At 41.8% G+C, this 19,333-nt stretch overlaps 1 protein-coding gene across 1 annotated transcript in view; it reads right to left on the bottom strand.

Annotated features, from left to right (window-relative positions):
- CTNNBIP1 (catenin beta interacting protein 1) overlaps positions 1-18,120 on the bottom strand; it is a 31,579-nt gene extending 13,459 nt beyond the window's left edge. The window contains exons 1-4 of the mRNA XM_055001897.1: positions 17,793-18,120; positions 3,297-3,363; positions 1,168-1,272; positions 499-620 (exon numbers count right to left, since the gene is read on the bottom strand). Of these exons, the coding sequence (XP_054857872.1) occupies positions 499-594 (96 nt within the window). The 5' untranslated portion in view covers positions 595-620; positions 1,168-1,272; positions 3,297-3,363; positions 17,793-18,120. The remainder of the gene's footprint in view (positions 1-498; positions 621-1,167; positions 1,273-3,296; positions 3,364-17,792) is intronic.
- Positions 18,121-19,333: the final 1,213 nt, after the last annotated feature.

The raw sequence follows: 19,333 nt of genomic DNA on the forward strand, positions 1-19,333 counted from the left end.
TAATCAGGGACCATAATCATAAATTGCTCCACTTCAAAAATGCATGAAACACACAGCAGTGGATGCCAAGAAACTCAACACTGTTTGCACACAGTTTCTTGTTACACAGCTAGAATAATGTAGTATAACAATAAACTGAATTCTGTTTTGACTAATCACCAGAGATTCCTATCTGCTCAAAGTCATAAAAAACACACTCCCAAGTAGACTATACAAATATTCTTATATTCAAGCAAGCAATTAAATCATGTCATTCTGAATTATCTGCCTCTTATGACTCATTTTCATTTACAATCAGAAGACAGAAACATTATGAAACTTTGACTAAGATTATCTATGAATTAATGCACAGTGTACAGATCAGGAACAGTCAGCTCCATGCAAGCAGACAAGAGACGAGTGGTTCTTAATATTCCACAAATCAGCAAAATGGTTTCTTTTCTCCAAGTGGGCTAATAAGCTCATATCATTTTTTGCAAGGTTGTCTGTGATACTTACATTTGATCCCATCTTCCTAAGCATAAGCAGGACTCTCACTTTCTGCTGGATATACATCTCCTCCGGACTCTTCCCGGGGACACCCTCTCGGTTCATTCCCCTCCTGACAGTTCCCGTGGCTCCTAAATATATAGTGCCATCAAGACAAGAAGTGAGGTAAGGAGGAATGATATCAGAAGAGGCAGCAAGAAAATACACTATTGACTGCAAATGCCATTTTCATTTCTTCCCACATAAGAGATCAGGACTAACTCTGCCCTGTATACCTTTCAGGTCTGACGGAGGACATAATCACAGACAACTTTGTCAAAATGAATCTCCAGGGAAGGTTCAGCTACAGCAGCAAACTAGTAAAACCAAAAAGTTGGTTTTCTAGAAGGGGGAAACCCTTTTACATCTTTTTAAATATGTCACAGAATCGGATGCCATGTATTTCAGTCACTAAAAGAAAATAAATCCCAAATTAACAGAAGTGTGTAACATGGTTGCTAGTTTAGTTAGAGGTGCTGGTATGAATTTGCAACTGTAAGCTAAGTAACAACGCTATGCAGTACACACAGATCAGAGCTCATTCATGGTCTTTCTTTCCTACAAATAACACGGGATTTTCATACTTGATATAGGGGAGAGAAACTAACAGCAGCAGAATGAAGCAACAACCAACATTACCTGCTTCCTTAGTAACCTCAGGCTATGAGAATGTTCAGTTGGAATGGCCAGGAAGAAGAAATCAAAGATGAGATTTGGGCTTTGGGCAAAGCATGTAGGGATCACCTGTAACAAACAAAAAAATTCTTGCTAACGGCATAAAAATAGTTTAACCAATGCCCAACACTTCATTTGGCAAACACAGATAATGTTGCTGCTGTTAGCTAATTCAGCTGAAATAAATCACATTAATTTAGCATTCCTGGAGAATATATGCTAAGACAAAAAGAAGTTGCAGATTCTCTCTAGAAGGATACAGATGTGTTATGTAAAAACATTATCCAGGTTACTTTAGAAATATGGACTAAAATTCAATTGCCAATATGGACCTATCACTAGAGAAACACAAGGAAATATAAACATTGGATGATCTTGAAGAAAGTATTTCTAACCAGACACAGAGCAAGATGGTACATGTAGCTTTAAATACTGGGCATCAGATTTATCTCAGTTTTGCCCTGAACTTTCCAGGTAGCCTTAAGCAAGCCACACTGGACTCTTGAGGGTAAATGACTCCTCAGAAGAGGAAACATGGCTTGAAAAAGTAAAAAGAAATTCACATTTTTAAAATCTTCCAGCAGGTGGCACCACATACAAGAATCTGGAAACCAAACACTGCACTGGCTACCTTAATCTATATTCAGCAACCATCCTCTCTTCATTACTAACCAGAGAGAGGTGGAAGGAGTTAAGTCAAGAAGACTAAAATGGAAACAAGGAAGGAAACTGAAATAATTTGGATTCAGTTCAGGCTGCCACTGGATTGCTTTTTTTCTACACTGACACTAACAAATTACTCAAGACAGCACCTAAGCTTGTCATCTCAACCATTTCACCATAGGAAAACCAGTATTATTCCAAGTGCTTGGATTTTTGAGTTGCTACTGTGTATAGAATTAGAAAAATCTGTTTCTGTGACAGAGACCATGGAGCATAGGCTGGACTGCCAATCAACATAATTACCAAAAATTAGACTAAAAGGTCATTCTAAGGCAGGCTAACTGTACATTCACATTAACCAACCTCTAATGGTTCTGGTAGCTATATATGCTCATAAGGTTACAGGAGAAAGCAGGTGGGGGGAGGCAGGCACAGAAAAATGCTGGGTGGATTCAGTAGTCTGTATCAGCTCCATACCTTAGCTGTTCACTTGTTTCAAAACATATCTTACTGCCAGTTATCTAGAGATGCTGCCAAATTCTGCTCTTGGTGGACATTTTATATCACTTTCAGAGGTTGCATAAAACTCTTGCTGTGCTGAGTCTTCAGGGGAGAGGGAAACCTGCTATCAATGGTCAGCTGTCAGAGCACCATGCCCTCTTGCAATCCGAACTTAACACATGGATGCTACTCCATTTTAGACACTGGTATCAGACACAGGAGCAAAGCAAGTACCTTGCATGTGCAGAGGCCCAAGTCATTTACTGTAACTAGTATCTTTTAAGATGGTCCACAGACCAATGAGAAATCAGTATAGATGTTACAGCACTGACATAAGCTCAAAGGTACTTGGAAAATAGTGTTGCAATTATATTGCAAGGCCAACAGAGAAAGGGATAAATAGAAGGGATCTGTGCAAGCATTCCATTAACTTCAGGGCTGCAGCTGAAAAACGCCCTCTCACAAGTGCCTGACAGACACACCTATGACACTGCAGGCTCTCATAACCCAGCACTGCCAGTCATTCCCAACATTCAGGCAGGCTTGCCGTTGTGTGGTTGCAATTCTGTCCAAGAGGGGGCAAAACTGGAACAGTTGAGAACAACAGGCAATCCAACCATAGTTAGTTTCCCTTGAATGTCCCAGTATCTTTTACAGGCATCTGCAGAGCATTAAGTGGTGATACAGGCAGGTGTGGACTCAGGGATTAAAGCCTGAATTTCACAACTGGAATGCTGCCAGCCCACTGATCTCTAGATGGCAGTTACATGCCTAGAAGTTTTGAATATGCACACCACCAATTAATTTGGCAGGCACGACATTTTAGAAGAGGCTTGCCACAAAGGGTGACCACTACTTTAATTGCACATATTGGGGGTCAGAAGAAAAATACTGGCCTCCAGCTGTTAAAAGCTTTAGCTTCTGCTTACCTGATTCTGTATGCTGAATTCTCAGTTTTGATCTGTTCTCAGTTTGGAACCACTGCAAGAAGCCAATCTGCGGGAACAGAGCATCAGTTGTAATATACAGCCCGAAGCAGACTCTTTAGACATTCTGAAGCCACTGAAATATTTAGCCACCACAGGAGTCATATAAATTTGTTTGCAAGCCAGTTCTCGTAAACTTTGCTATTTACATGCAAACCTAAAATCTTTTGGGGACAGGAAGAAAACTTTGCCAGTAGAAATCAAAGTAATCAAAACCAGCTTCTTTCTTTTCATTAAGACTTCAGCCTTTTCACTGTGACCAGTTCAACAAAGCTGGGGCAAAATTAGCTACCCTGCTGTGTCTCCCTCTCCCATCCCCACTCTTAGATGTCAGGATAACTTCCAATCCAGTGTGACCTGTGCAGTCTCTCCCTAGCTGGCTAACCACAGTCAGCACCGGGGGCGAAAAAGCACTTGGGGACATTCTCCATGGACCTGGTTATGGAAGCAAGCTAACCACTATTATGTTGCTGACCGCTCAGGATCAGACCCACCTGAGGAACACAGTCAAAGCACCAATAACAACAACAACAACAACAACATTCAATTTATACCGCCCTTCAGGACAACTGAATGCCACACTCAGAGTGGTATGCTACTATCCTCACGACAATCACCCTGTGAGGTGGGTGGGCTGAGAGAGCTCTGAAAGAGCTGTACTGACCCAAGGTCACCCAGCTAGCTTCAAGTGGAGGAGTGGGGAATCAAACTTGGCTCTCCAGATTAGAGTTCTGCTGCTCTTAACCACTACACCAAACTGTTACCACCACTCGATCAAGTTAAAAAGAACTCAAGAGGCCTAATGCCATCACAGATCAAAAACCTCCTTTTTACAAACAGCAGATCAAGTAGTAAACCTGTTTCAGTAGACTGCAGGCAAGGACTCACATAACTGGATGCGGGGGCCCCCTCCCCCGATTGCAAAGTGGCATGAAAGAAGATTTCTAGCCTAGCCTTCCTAGAGGTAGGAAAAAAGCTGTTCACAGCCATGATGGTCCAAAAGATCATTCAAAACCAAGAATACATTCCAAGTAATATCTTTTATTGGGACACAAGTTTTCCAGAATTCTTCATTAGGTTAGATATTTCAAAAATAAAATGTTTAAAAGACGCTGGGGGAATGCCTCAAGTCATGATGTTCAGTCCTGTTCAAACCCGGTTCTGTGTTTAATGCTAGGCAGGCATGTAGATTCAAAATTACCACTATGCCAATAAAGGTAATTGGAACTGGATTCAAAATTATGCCCTGAGGCATTCCCCCATACTTTTTTTTTTTTGCACAGCATGTAGACCAGTGAAGAATTCTAGAGAACTCAAAAGCTTATCCACTGTTATGCATCACTGGTGGTTCCACTAAGAGACATTACATAAAATTTGTTCTTGATTTTGAACTCTTAGAGATGCCAGTTTTCTACTGGAAAAATATTCCTAAGGAAAGTTTTTGCTCAAAGGAATACTTATTCATATGACTTCTCAAATGCAACCTAAAGTGGTATAGTATTGACAAAGTCTTATCTTCTCGAGTGGAGTTTGTGAGCACCAGGTGGAAATGAAATAGCTCAGCTGTACTTTGTAAGTACAGAAGGCAATTTAATGATCACAAGCAAGAGAACGCTATTTGCATGTGGAACATTAAAGAAAATCACAAGCTGTCATGGTTTTTTACTTCCAGGAAGCTTTCTTCTTTGACTTGCCTGTTATGGAAAACTCTACACATTATGGAAGAATCTGGGGCACGCTGGGGTGCACAGCCAATTCACACAGATCTCTGATCAGCCTTGATAAACCCTAGCCTCCACGTGCACTCCGCAAGGGTGCCCTAGAAGATACTTAATGCTCACCTGAGGTTGCACATGGGGGTGAGACTGGTAGCAGGCGGGCCTCCCAGGCACACTTGCCTGCCATCAGTGATCAGATCACTGGGAACACTAATAAGCTTCCAAAGAAGCCAGATTCCTCAGAACACACCTAGAAAATGACTGATTTAAAAAAGACAAGTCATTTCCATCTGATAGCAGAAAATGGTAATCCTAAGAGTCAGCTTATTTCTGCTATCCCACAAAGCATCTGGAAAAGATGCCAAACTAATCCCCATGAATGTCTTCACCAAGAGGGTACATCTCAGCTGAAATTCCTGCAAGCCTATTCTGCAATGGAACGCAGTAGGAAAGACTTGCAGTAACTCATGATTGCTTTTTAAAAGGGTTAGAAGAATCATTCAAAAGGAAAAAAAGAAATCCTTAAGAAAGGACTATTTATAAACCTTTAGAAATTTGGTCCCTGTCTTTATTACTTAAATATGTAATTGAACCATATAACAATATTGACAACAGGACTATTTATAGCAATTAACAGCCCTTTTCTGTTTCAAAGACTTATTTTGCTCTCCCAGCACACAGAATTGTGGGAAGCCAATTTATACTTGACTTACACATTCATTAACACAAGAATTAGTGCCCACTTCTGTTGTGTATTAGCTTTAACAGCCTGCACCACCGGTTTCATTTGTCATTATTACAGATATATTCTTTTTCAAAGCAGCATAATAACTGGAGCACCCATATGCTAAAGTTTCATATGGGCATCCATGTGATCTAAGAAAAGTTAAAAGTCCTTAATATTATTGCTAAAGAGGGAATAATGAAGTACAGGAAAATAGATAGCACTTGTTAAAAGCCATGATTATAGCTGCCCATGCTGTAATAGCGTATGAATGGAAAGATGCCTCTAAATGGACTTTGGAAAGATGGAATTGGTATCTATATGAATGGATCCAATCAGACATTTTATCGATATTAAAACAGGATAAGACATGGGAAAATAAGACATTAACAATAAGGAAGAAATGGTCTAGATACATAAGATGGGTAAGAGGAGGCGAGACCAACCAAATTATAACGAAACTCCAAAGAGTGTGCTCATGGTTAAAGATATAAAGCAGATGATTCTTATGGTTGTTCCTCTTGGGGGGGGGGAAAGGGGGGAAACAAGCTTGTATTGGATGTATGGATAGTTAAATTTATTCTATATGTATATGTACATGAAGTATAGATTGTATGTGGAGGTAATATTAATGTATGCATCAGTATAATTAAAAATAATAATAATAAACATAATTCACTTTTAAGCAACCTTGGGCAGGTTTCCTATGGGAGACCGCATAGAAATTTTCCAAATAAATAGATGTTCACCTTTCCTCATTAAAAAAAAATACAAATAGGCAAAAGGCCTTCCAATGCATGCACACAAAGCCCTAAACTATCTCCCTGTAGAGCTAAGAGCCATGATTGGACATTTCATTGCAATGACTCTGAGGCCACACTTAAGGATTTTCATTTAAAACTAAAAAAATCTGAAACGTTCAACGACAAATCAACTCCTAAGGAAAAAAAATCCAGAAGTATTCCGTAACATGATATCTATGAGGAACAGTGGGGGAGAATGTGAAACAGCAGAAGCAATGATGACTAAGGTCCCAGGGCAAGCAGCAATGCTTAGCAAGACAGCTGTAGAACAGCTGAACCACCACCGGGGCCTGTAGCATTACTCATTATACAGCCTCACCAAGAGCCAGAATAGTTCCAGTGGACAAGAGCTGGGTCCCCAGCCCAAATCAAACAAGGATTTGCTGCATGACACCTAGTGACTTACCTTCATTTCTCATTCGTGCAGTGTGAATTAATGATCTGCCACAGTGTGCCTGAGACTCTCTTGCTGATATTCAGAATATGCAAGATGAGATTCTAAAGGAAACTGCTGGCTATTGTTGAGAAGGCTGTATCAAGGAAAAATCATGCCATTCTTCTAGGCTACCTTTCTAGCTTGGTAGCACTATGAACACATCAACTCCGAGATGCACAAGCAACATAGTTGAAACATTCATTAAGGCTGTCGAGTCAGACAATGTAACAACTGGAGCGAGCAAGTAGAATCTAACTGAAACCCACATGCTTGCACTACACGCAAAATTGACATAAGCATTAGACAAAGTGAAGGTGATTAAGTATGCAAAACATCATCAAGGTGAATACCCTTAAATACTTTAAACCTCATATATTTGCTCTGGGAAGAACCGCTGTACGGAACGTCGAATTCAAACTATGTGGGGCCTCTTTACTTATTTATATGTATATATATGAAATTTGTATATTTGCATAGTTGTAATTTTAATCATTAGATGTAGAATTTTTAAGTTTTTAGTGATATTTAATATGTTGAATTGTTGTCATCCGCCCTGAGCCCGCTGATGCGGGGAGAGTGGAATATAAATGTAATAAATTAAATTAAATTAAAATTAAACAATTCTACACCTGGCCATGAAGTCATAGCAGACTTACGACGACCCCTGCTGGGGTTTTCAAGGCAAGAGACTAACAGAGGTGGTTTGCCATTGCCTGCCTCTGCAACCTCATCCAATTACTAACCAAGGCCAATCCTGCTTAGCTTCCGAGATCTGACGAGATTGGACTTGCCTGGGCTATCCAGGTCAGGGCACACCAGATATTTTAATGTTAGCCATTTGTAGTCAAATAGTCAAGTAAATCGACTATACAGGAAAATATGGTGACAATTTAAACAACTGCAGTCACTACTGAAGCAGTAGCGGCACCATACACCTAGAAGCAACCCCCCATCCATTCCTGCTTTATTCTAGTAATGAGGAGGATACGTGCTAATTCAGACACTGTCCAACACAAAGTATATTTTCGTGTCAGCAACTACTTCTCTAGAGCACGAATTTTCAGTCTGTATTATTATCTTTAGGGAATCCTTCCCTCATTGTCTTGGCAACCAAGGAACCCCAGAGAAACACATCTTCTAATTAACGTTACAACAAAACCTAATCTTAAGCTCTTCAAAGTTTGACATTTTAGTTATAGTATATAAATATATATAGGGGTTGCCCTGCGGCAAAAGCCTGACCTCTAACCCCAAATTAATGTCTCTCCAGTTTCTCATAATTTCCTCATTGCTTTAAAAAGCTCCATTTAACTGAATACTGGAGCCAGTACGGAAGGCAACTGGTTAAGACATGAATCAATCTACCACCAGTGAACGGTGTAAAGTTAACATATAATCAAGCAATGACAACTTCATCTGCATGTATGCACTAAGTGCCAAAATGCTATTTCTAGGCACCATAGCAATCTGTCACCTGGGATTTGTCGAGCTCTGTATTAGATGTTCTTATTAAGGAACCTGATAAGCTGAGAAACCCCAGAGCTTCCTCAAGCACAGTCTGAAAGCCATTGCTCTAGAACAAAGGCCTAACAGAAACACTAACAAAGATGAACAAGTTCAGAGGCACCATGCAAGTCTGAGTTTAAAAGAAAAGCCGACAGTGCCGTTCCCTTAATCTTGGACAACAACATTGCAAAGTTAGACATTGTTAGCCTCTGCGGCTATACCACAGAGCACTTCAGTGGTTACAATTCAGGTCACACTGCGAGAGTACAAGAGGACACTGCACCTTTAAGCTTTGTTAATTTACAATTAAATCTTCCAGAGAACAGCTGCAACACTGAAATCAGGAAACTCACAATCCTGATATTTTCCCCTTCACTCAATGCAATTCATGACCTTCAGCAACAGGCAGATGGAGACTGCATTAATTTGCTTCTCTCGAGGGATATGACACAGAATCCATAACACTTCACATTTATAACTGAATCCGGAATACTTAACGCTGTATCGGGTTTTTTTCCTTCCAGAACATGCCAAAATTCTCAGGGGCTCAGGTCTCCTGGTGTAACATTTCAAATACGTAAGACTTTATACCAAAGTCTCCAAAAGGTACCTCAAACCACAGTTTTTAGACACAGTTTCTACACTCCTACCCATTTTTAAAAAGTGAGCTGTAGCCATCTATCTAGACATTAAGAGTTCATAAACCCAGACAGGGATAAGTTTTCCTTCCTGGTTCTTTGCATTTCTATAGCTTCTTTCACGAGCGGATTTCAAAAAACATATTGAGAGCATTAATGAACCAAAATTCAAAAATTTCCAAGGTAATTTCATCTGACCACAAAGAGCCAAGTTAACTGTGAATTACTGTAGAACTTGTTGCTCTCTTCAGACTTTAAGCCATATGCAAACTATTACATTTTTGCCAACTTAACACCGTCAGCAGAGAAAGACTGCTTCTGTTATAACTGCTATATGCAGGCAACTGAGGACAGTGTTCATTCCCAGACGAGAGAGGCAACAATTTCATTCTGCCTTCACGCTTAAATTGTAATATTTAGATGGGTAGGTAGAATTTTTATATCCCATCTTTCCCCTTGAAAGATAGTTTAAAAAACTATATGTCATACAGCATGGGAGGTTCTTGCGATGTTCAAGAACCATAAATCAAGAGCTGCATTGGCCACAGAGGACTACTTGCATAGTTTGTATCCCTGCCTATAAATTACACACTGAAAAAACCAGCTTGTGGAGATCCATTCCAGAGGGGATAAAAAACTAAGACAGCATTTACTGGCCCTCGTGTACTGTGATACGCGGAAACCCAAGCAAGAGTTTCACAGGCAACTACCTTTGAACAAGCTGACAACCTGGACAAAATGGCAGAACACAGATAAATAACTGAATAGGGTGGAGAAATTATCCCATTCCTTGGAAATCAGCACTGCGCTGAGCTTTGTGCCATGTGGCAAAACATCCATAGAAATTCTGTAACGCTTTTTGATTTTGCTCATCTCCTTAGGAAAAAAAAACTATGCGTTCTTCTAGAATGACCAAATGAAAATGAAACCACTCAGCAGAGACTAGGTGAAACATTTAGTGGAGCAAAGGAAAACCAAAGTTGCTTTTTGCAAAGACAATAATCCCTGTTCTATTTGAGGCAACTATATTTTCAAAAGGGATTTAGACCACTTTCTAGTAGTCCACTTCCGAATTCAGGTATTTTTTTCTTTATCATTGGCTAACATATTTCACAAACCATACATGCATTAATTTACGGGCCCTCAAAGGTTTTCTGAAGCATTTTAAATATAACACATTCTGAAATACACAGGCAACAGGTACAGCCAACAATTTCCACTTCTTGCCAGTATCAGAGAAGTGCAAACATTGATTTCATAAACACATATGGTGAATTACTAATCAAGCATAAATCTTTTATAAAAAAAAGTATATCAGTAATTATGTATCAGAAATATTTAACTGAGAACTCTATAAAACCAGAAACTGGGCGTCATACTTGTAGCAAAGATGGTCACACAAATTACTGATATACTGCTTTCATGGAAGTGCCTGAAGTATTGTTAGTTGTTCATCACTTTCTAAATTGCTGTACTGAAAAGTGGGTTAGAGATCTTCTACACAAAGAAGAGCAGCTACCTTGAGATCCAGTCAGAGAAGCATTCAAAAATCCTGGCACCAAGCCAGGATATTCCCTATGGAAACATGTAGCAAGCTAAGAAGCCATCAATTTAACACTGATGTAGTAGGCTACAGCCAGAGGTCCTCAACACCTGTTGCCGACATTTTGAGAACACTTTGTATGCACCACCATTAAATAACTGCCACAAGGCTAGGGCCAATAAAAAAGGTTCCACACCATGAGCCCTCTTAAGATGCAGACAACGGCTTCTGAATTGATGCTTCCTATAGACACAGAGTCTTTTGGGCTCTTCTAAAGCACCATCCACTCCGATTAGGTGGACAAAAGCAAGGACTGGAACTTTGCCTTGAGGAGCAAGAAAGTGGGCACAAGAAGCCACAGTAATGGGTACAGCTCTGGGGAATCACTGGGCACACTCTTATGAGCAACTAACTTACCTCCTCAGACAGCAATTACTGAATTCATCCAACCAACCACGACTAGTCTGAGCTCTGATAATGCTCCAAGACTGAACTGTAAATTAATGGCATCCGATTCGTAATAGCTATAAGTGAATTCAGTATAAGATGGTTTCACAAGAGGAGCAAAATGATCCTTGAAGTTTACACCATTACGGCGCTTCATGGAGAAGGCCTCTGAAAAGTTCTGCTAGACAGCTTTTCACAGAGCTCAAGCTTCTGAGTGACCCATTTCATCACCCCATGTTCCCTCACCAACCAAGGATCAGAGTGGACTCTGTCATCTGGCAGAGCAGTCACATCTCCAACCCAGGTCACCTTCATGTTCTAATTTTATGGCACTAGGTAGTTAACCTTCACAGCACTGGATAAAAAATAGATAGGCTAGCAGGGAAGGAAATGTCCTCAAACAGGGTGTAACTTCCTTCCTTAAACCTGCATGTAAGTTTAACATAGCTAATAATGCCAAGATAACTTATTTACAACAGAATTTTTTAAACCTTAGTACAAACTAAAACATATTTCTGAAATCTTACAGCCATGGGTTATACAATGCTCAATTATGGTATGAGTATTTTGAAAAAGAAAAAATAAGTATGGTTAAGAAGTCATGCATCAGTAAAGATCTAATGCTAAAGCTTTATCCAGAAGTCTGCAATTACCTACTGCACAAGCCTGAATGCAGGATTACAATTAATGTTAAATACTTATCAGGGTGCAGAGGCAGGCAATGGCAGACCATCTCTGTTAGTCTCTTGCCTTGAAAACCCCAGCAGGGGTAACCATAAGCTGGCCTCAACCTGACAGCACTCTCCACTGCTACTTATCAGGCTAATATATTCAGAAGTGTATGTTCATGAAGACAGGAAACATTTGTCAGTGACCAAATAGGAATTGTCCAACTCACAAAATGGTTAACCCACATAGCCTAGTTATCAAAACTCTGTGTTCCAGTAATTATTGTCTGAAGTTTTCTGGAGTGCCTACTGCACTTGATATTACTCTGAGCTTTTCTCAAGTGTTTAATCAAAATTAGACGGTTACAGTTACTCTGTAAAAGTTTCAGTGGCAGGAACTAATCTTACCCACTAAAAGTATTCTATAAAAATCAGATCCTTTTGTGCTTTCAATGTTCTCTACTATCCTATCCTCTTTCATTACGCACAGTTCAAGAAACCAAGTCTGTATCAACAGTTGACTAATGCTGTACAAATATAAAATTTTAAGAGTCCTAATGTTTACAACACATGTATGAGTTGCTCAAAAATGAAACAAATTGATAAGGATGTCCATTGTAATCAATCATATTATATACTTACAAGATCATAATAATCATAAAGCAAGTTATAGCATGCTTGTAACTGCAGACTGCCAAGATATAATCAGAAAGCTCATGAAAGGTTTGTGAACAGCAAAATGCAACAGAGAAAAGGTGTCCCTGCCTTGGAGATCTATCTATCAACTCTACTCTGCATCTCTCCCTCAAAAATCATTTGTATATTCTAGCCTCCTCAAGGCTTCTCCCATTCACACCCATTTCGGAATCAGCAGCCAACAAACTCACACATTAAGTAAAAAAAGTTCTCAAGTGAACTATATCTTAATAGACTGAACTCTAGTTTTATTTATCAAAAATGTAAGGGATAACATCACAATGCCTGGTGTTCATGTTCATGACGACAGTCAAATATTGGATACAGCAGTCAAGGAAGTTAGATAATTAACTCATATACACCAGAGTATCCTGAATAATTAAAACACACTTCAGTTGACACACTTTGAAAAGTGAATCAGCAGGTGTCTATTTGAATGTCGGAATAGAAAGCATTTCACACCTCAGTTATTTAGGACATTTGTATGCCACCTCCCCTTTAAGAGAAGTTTTGGAAACTTGGTAATTGAAAAAGAATCTCATTATGTAAAGAGTTTCTGTATTCTGAAATGTAAAAACCCATATGCCATATGAAGCTATGGAAGAATCGAAGCAACGTTTACCTCAGATCTATAAAACTAATCATGTTCTACATGTATTGCCCTTTTGTCCTTTGTGGTGGCATACACGGTCCCCCAGAGGTCTGTTACAGTAATTGAACTCAACTAGATGTGCTCTGAGAGGCAGTTTGGTGTGAGAGCCAGTTCGGTGTAGTGGTTAAGAGCGCAGGACTCGGATCTGGAGAACCGGGCTTGATTCCCCACTCCGCCACTTGAAGCCAGCTGGGTGACTTTGGGTCAGTCACAGCTTCTAGCTCTCTCAGCCTCACCCACCTCACAGGGTGTTTTGCTGTGGGGATAATAATGACATACGTTGTAAACCGCTCTGAGGGGGTGTTAAATCATCCTGAAGGGCAGTATATAAATCGAATTTTATTATTATTATAATAAAACTTTGGGAAAAATACAAATGTCATAAACAAGGCAAGTATTTGCTTACCTTATGAGGTAAATTTGGAAGTAAGGACCTAGAAATTTTTCAAAGAAGAGTGCACAAAAGTAGCAAGGAAGGAGCAACTTATTACTATGAGATTTTTATCCCATCCTCTTTCCAATGAGCTCAAGGCTGCATAAGTTGTTTTCCTCTCTTCTTTTTAAGATTACTTAATGTAGCAAAAATGCAGTTTGAACAGGGGGAGTTGTATCATGTGAAGGCTCACCAATCCCTGGTTCCATGCTCACAGTTCCCAACTACAGCATGGTCTGACAGCACATGATGCAGTACCCTTGCTGAAGCAGAGCACATCTAGTTGAGTTCAATTACTGTAACAGAGACCTCTGGGGGATTATGTATGCCACCACAAAGGACAAATGGGCAATATAGATAAGAAATAAAGCTAAAATTAAAGCCCCTACTTTAATCCGAGCAAATTCCAAAGAAGTGGTTACGCCACTTTAACAAATTCACAACATACACACAAAATAAAGGAAGTGGTTTTGAGAATGCAGCCTAAAATGGACTGAGAGATATGGTGGTAAACCTTTAAGCCAAAAAATAATAATCTTGAGGGAGGATTATCAAATGAAATAAGGAGATACTGTAAGGAGTTATGAGGGAAGTAACAGATAATGTTTAAAGTAGGCTTCAGGTATTACACAAAAGACAGCCCCCCATGTATTTTGTAGCCTTTCAATCATGTCATTGTTGTTTAGAATAGGAAGGCCTGCATACAGCTCATACAGATATTCCCTTTAAATCAGATGTCTTTCTGTTGAATAGCCCACTGAATGTCCATCACTATGGAAATATGACGTTATTACAGTTGCAAAGAACGATCTTTGCAAGATATTAAAAGGAAGCTTCCCCACCAGATCTCTCTGAATAGCTCGACAAAATCAATGATACATCAAGTTAACTAAGATACAAAGAGGAGGTAGTATCTCCCAACTTGATAATTTGTAGATGATGTTATTTAATAATGTAAATCTTAGTATTTAAGAATTGTTTTGTGATGAGTAAAAAAAGTTTGCCTCTTGTCTTCCAAGCACATTTTTCCCTGCACTTATATCACCCCTTCAACTGTTCAAACTTGTAAGTCAACACACTGGACCAGTTTCATCTTGTAAAGTGCAAAATGGCCCGAAGGCAATCCTGTCTGAAGGTGAGAAACAGAGATAAAATTGAGGGCCATTTCACACACAGGGAAAAAATGGGTGTGTCATTAAGTGCTGACAAATAGCTGCAAACCCATCACCAGCCTTTTACAAGTCTATCTGCAAAATGAGTTTCTGTTTTGCATTTTAAGGAAAGCATGGCAGACCTTCTAAATACACATAGTAGTATGGGACATACCTGGAGCCAAACATCGGAGGGCAGCTCTGAAGCTCCCAGGAAAGGTGTACACAGTGATAAGGCATTATTACACAGGGCAGTACTAAAACTCTATGTGGTGTGTAGAAGACTGGAGTGAGGAAGTCTCTAAGCTAAGGAAACTCCACAGAAAGCACAGTAGGGAAAGGCAGCCAAGGACACTGTTGCCAAAAGGGGATAATCATATTTACAAAGTGAGGCATAAGACCTTTTTCATTCTAATGGGGGAATATACAAGAATAGAGGGTTGCTTGGCACTGCTCGAAGTTTGGCTCCACTTGTTCATCGGGAGTGGAGCTTGGCAGTCATTCTAAGCCAAAGCAATAGCAGACAAAAAGAGACAACGATCTGTTCTATTGCTACAGTCCCAACCAGGTGGGGTTTAGTCTGCAAACAAAGAAGGATTTCTGATGGATTTGGAGGGGAAGCAGAAAAAGGAAAGTCAAAAGGAGAAAGTCACCAAGAACATGGTAGCCTATTCAGCTATGTTCCTATGTCTTGAGATGAAATGGCATAACAAAAAGGGGTGCAAGTGGAAGCTGTGGTTGGGTGCCCCTTTTCTTCCCCATTCAAGGGTTCTTAGGGGGGAGATAGTAGTATTTTGAGGCATGGGTCAAGGGTCGCAGACTGATAATCAGCCAACATTGCCTGGATTGTGCGGCAGATTTCAAGTATCAAACTGCAAAAGGATTACCTGACGGGAAAAAATAAGGGAGAGCAGGGCAGTCTTGAACAAAACTACACCTCAATTCAACTAGAGAAGCAGGTTACACCAGAGGAAACAGAGGTGTGTTCTGGGAGAGAATGGGACCAGTACCGAGGAAGAATAGGTCTATGAAAAGCCTACTGAAAGTAAACTAAGGGAAAATAGCTGAGGAAAAAGAAGGGGAAAGTTTGGGGGACATGGGTAAACCTTAAAAGGCAAAGCTTTCTATAAAGAAAGGGGTGAATGGAAAGGCAAAGCTGCATGGCAGGAAAACCCCACCAAAAGCAAGCTAGGGAGACAACTCTTAAGGGGACACACTCCAAGGAGTTTTGAGAAAGAGGTTAAAAAAGATATGGGGCCAGAGGCAACTCAAACGGAAGAATTACTTTTTTTTAAAAAAGAAGGCACCAGTAGAAGATAGGGGAGAAGAGAATTCATTTATTAACATATTTATAGGCTACAAAGCAGTAACTAAATAGAGGTTGAGATTGCTGGCTTGGGAAATTCTTGGAGATTTGGGGGCAGGGCCTACAGAGGGACTTCAGTTTCTCCTAGCTATACCACAGAGTCCAGTGTGGTGTAGCAGAGCGTCAAACTAGGATCTAGGAGGCCTAGGTTCGAATCATGGCTCTGCCATGGGAGCTTGCTTGGTGATATCGGGCTAGATGCACACTCTTAGCCTAACCTCTCTCATGGTGCAAGATTCAGATTTAGTAGCACCTTAAAAACCCGAGTCTTGCTCTTCTACTACAGACCAATACAGCTATCCACCTGAAACTACCTCACAGGGTTGTTATAAGGAAAAAATGGAAGAATAACGCATGCTGCTTTGGGTACCCAGTGGGAAGAAAAAGCGGGGGATAAATACAGTCCTCTCTCCAAAGCTGCCATTTTCTCCAAAGGTACTGATCCATCTTCTGAAGATCAGTTGTATTTCCAGGAGATCTCCAGGCCCACCCGGAGGATGGCAACCCGATCTGGGGGCAATGCCTAGGGAAGGATTACAGTTTCTCCAAGCTATATCACAGAGTTCACCTTTCCAAAACTGAAATTCCATCCAGGGAAAACTGATCTCTGTAGTCGGGTATCAGCTATAATTCCTGGAGACTTTTATTCATTTATTTTTATTTACTTGATTTATACCCCGCCTCTCTCCCCAATGGGGACCCAAAGTGGCTCACATCGCTCTCCTCCATGTCATCCTCACAACAACCCTGTGAGGTAGGTTAAGGCTGAGAGGGTGTGACTGGCCCAAGCTCACCCAGCGATCTCCCACAGCACAGTGGGAATTTGAACCTGGTTCTGCCAGATCCTAGACTAACCACTATGACACACTGTGGTGGGCTTAGAGATCTCCTGGAACTACAAGCTTTGACTGTCAAAAGCTCACACTGAAAATTTTGTTGGTCTCTAAGGCACCACTGGACCCAGCCACCCCTCTGAAACTGGTCTACAATTACACAGATCAGTTCCCCTGGAGAAAATGGCTGATCTGGAGAGTGAGCTGTACAGCACTATGCCCCGCTAAAGTCCCTCCCCTCGGCAAACCCCAAGAGAACTTGATTCTCGAAAGCTTATGCTACAATAAAACTGGTTAGTCTTAAAGGTGCTACTGGACTCTTTTTGATTTTACTACCACAGACTAACACGGCTAACTCCTCTGAATCCCAACCTCCACAGGTTCCACCCCCTCCATTCTCCAGGAATCTCCAGAGCCAAAATTGGCAACCCTAATGAAAATGGTGGAGATTGGGCTCTGTGGCATTACACCCCAATGAAGCCTCTCCCCTTCCTCAGGCTCCACCCCCCAATTCTCCAGGAATCTCCCGACCTAGAGTTGGCAAACCTACCACCCTTGCTGAGGCGAGCAAGAGCGACTCCATGATAGCGGAGGCGAGAAGGGGGGGAGGCGAGAGGAGGAACGACTGTCGGAGCGAGGAGAGGAGGAGGGGAGCACGCGGGCGCGCGCACGCGAACGTTCTTAGGCGAGAGCCGAGAACGGCGAGGGGAACGGGCGCGAGCGAGCGGGGGTGAGTGTGTGAGGCGAGTGAACGAGAGCGCGCGCGCGGCCAACGGCCGGACGAGGCGCAAGGCTCCTTTTGTTGCCAGGGAGGGAAGCGCTTACCTGAGAGGGGGGGGGGCAAGGTCGAGGCGCGATTTTTCTCCCCCCTCGGGACTTGGGCGGGCTGGGTCCGGCGAGGCAGCCTCGGAGACGAGCGGCGTGTGGGGAAGCGGCCGCTTCTCCCTCTCGCTTTCTGTCCTCAGCCGCCTCCTCCCTCCGTCGTCGTGACTCACAGCGGCGGCGACCGAGGGAGGGGAGCGGAGGAGGCGCCTGGGCGACTCCGGGTGGGAGGGACCCGCCGAGCCGCCGCCTGCCGCGTCCCAGCAGCGCCCGACGCCGCTGAGAGGCGGCAAACCGCCTCACCTCAGGCAGCGGCTCGAGCGCGACGCGCTGAGGGGGAGAATAAAGGGGCGTGGCCATGGACGGACGCTTATGGCCGGCGGAGGCGAAGGAGCGGGCGGGAGGGATGGTCTCGGGAGGGGGCGTGGCCGGACGGGAGGGCCTCGTGACGCGAGGAAAGGGGCTGGGCTGGGCGTGGAGTGGGAAGGGCAGGTGGGGAGAGGGCGGGGCTTAAAGAGGCAGGGCTTAAAGATGGGGAAATAAGGCAGTTAAGTTGCTTTAGGAGACTAAATATGTATTTCGGTATGAGCTTTGGTGAATAAATGCATACTCTAATACACAGTAGCACCTATAAGACTAACAAAATTTGTGGTAGGGCATGAGGTTTCATGAGTCACAGCTCACTTCTTTAGATACCTCACCAAAGCTCATACCCTACCACAAATTTTTGTTAGTCTTATGGACTGCTCTTTTCTACTGCTACAGACAAACACAGCTAGTCATCTTGATCTGATAACACAATCACCAGTGAAGCCACCCATCTGAAACTAATGTAACAACTCCAGTTATATCATATCAAGCTCAGTTCATCTATAATTGTGCTTATATATCACTCTTCTAGACAGATTAATGCCCCATTCAGAGCAGTGAACAAAGTTAATGTTACTGTTATCCCCAAAATACAGCTGGGGAGCTGAGGATGACAGGAGTGGCTTGCTTAAGACCACTTGCTGAGCTTATGGTAAGAGTGGGAGTTGAACCAGCAGAGTGCTGATTTACAACCCAGCCACTTACTCACTATGCTATAGCAGCTCTCATAGTGTATTATTATCCCCACAATACAGCTGGGGAGCTTGGGCTGAGAGGAATGGCTTAACTAAGGCTACCTGCTGAACTCATGGCTGTAGTGGGATTCATGCCAGTAGAGAGCTGATTCACAACCCAACCACTTAGTCATTATGCTACATCCATCAAGTGTCAGCAATGCCTTTCAACTCACCTGAACAAATAGGTCAGTCCCTTCACAACGAACATAAATCTGATAGTAAAAAAGCACAACATTCAAAAACCAGTGGGAGAACATTTTAGTCTGCTAGGACATTCCATCGCTGATCTAAATTCTCAAGCAGAGGAACTTCAACGGAAAATTACAACATGAGATTGCTGAAATGGACAAAATGACAAGAAAACTGAGAAATCTGGACCCAGGACAGTTCAACACAGATTGGGAGAAGCTGAAGCAATATGTGCTGAAGAAATGGGAG

This window comes from Eublepharis macularius, chromosome 17, assembly GCF_028583425.1.
Source record: "Eublepharis macularius isolate TG4126 chromosome 17, MPM_Emac_v1.0, whole genome shotgun sequence".
Classification (NCBI taxonomy): domain Eukaryota; kingdom Metazoa; phylum Chordata; class Lepidosauria; order Squamata; family Eublepharidae; genus Eublepharis; species Eublepharis macularius.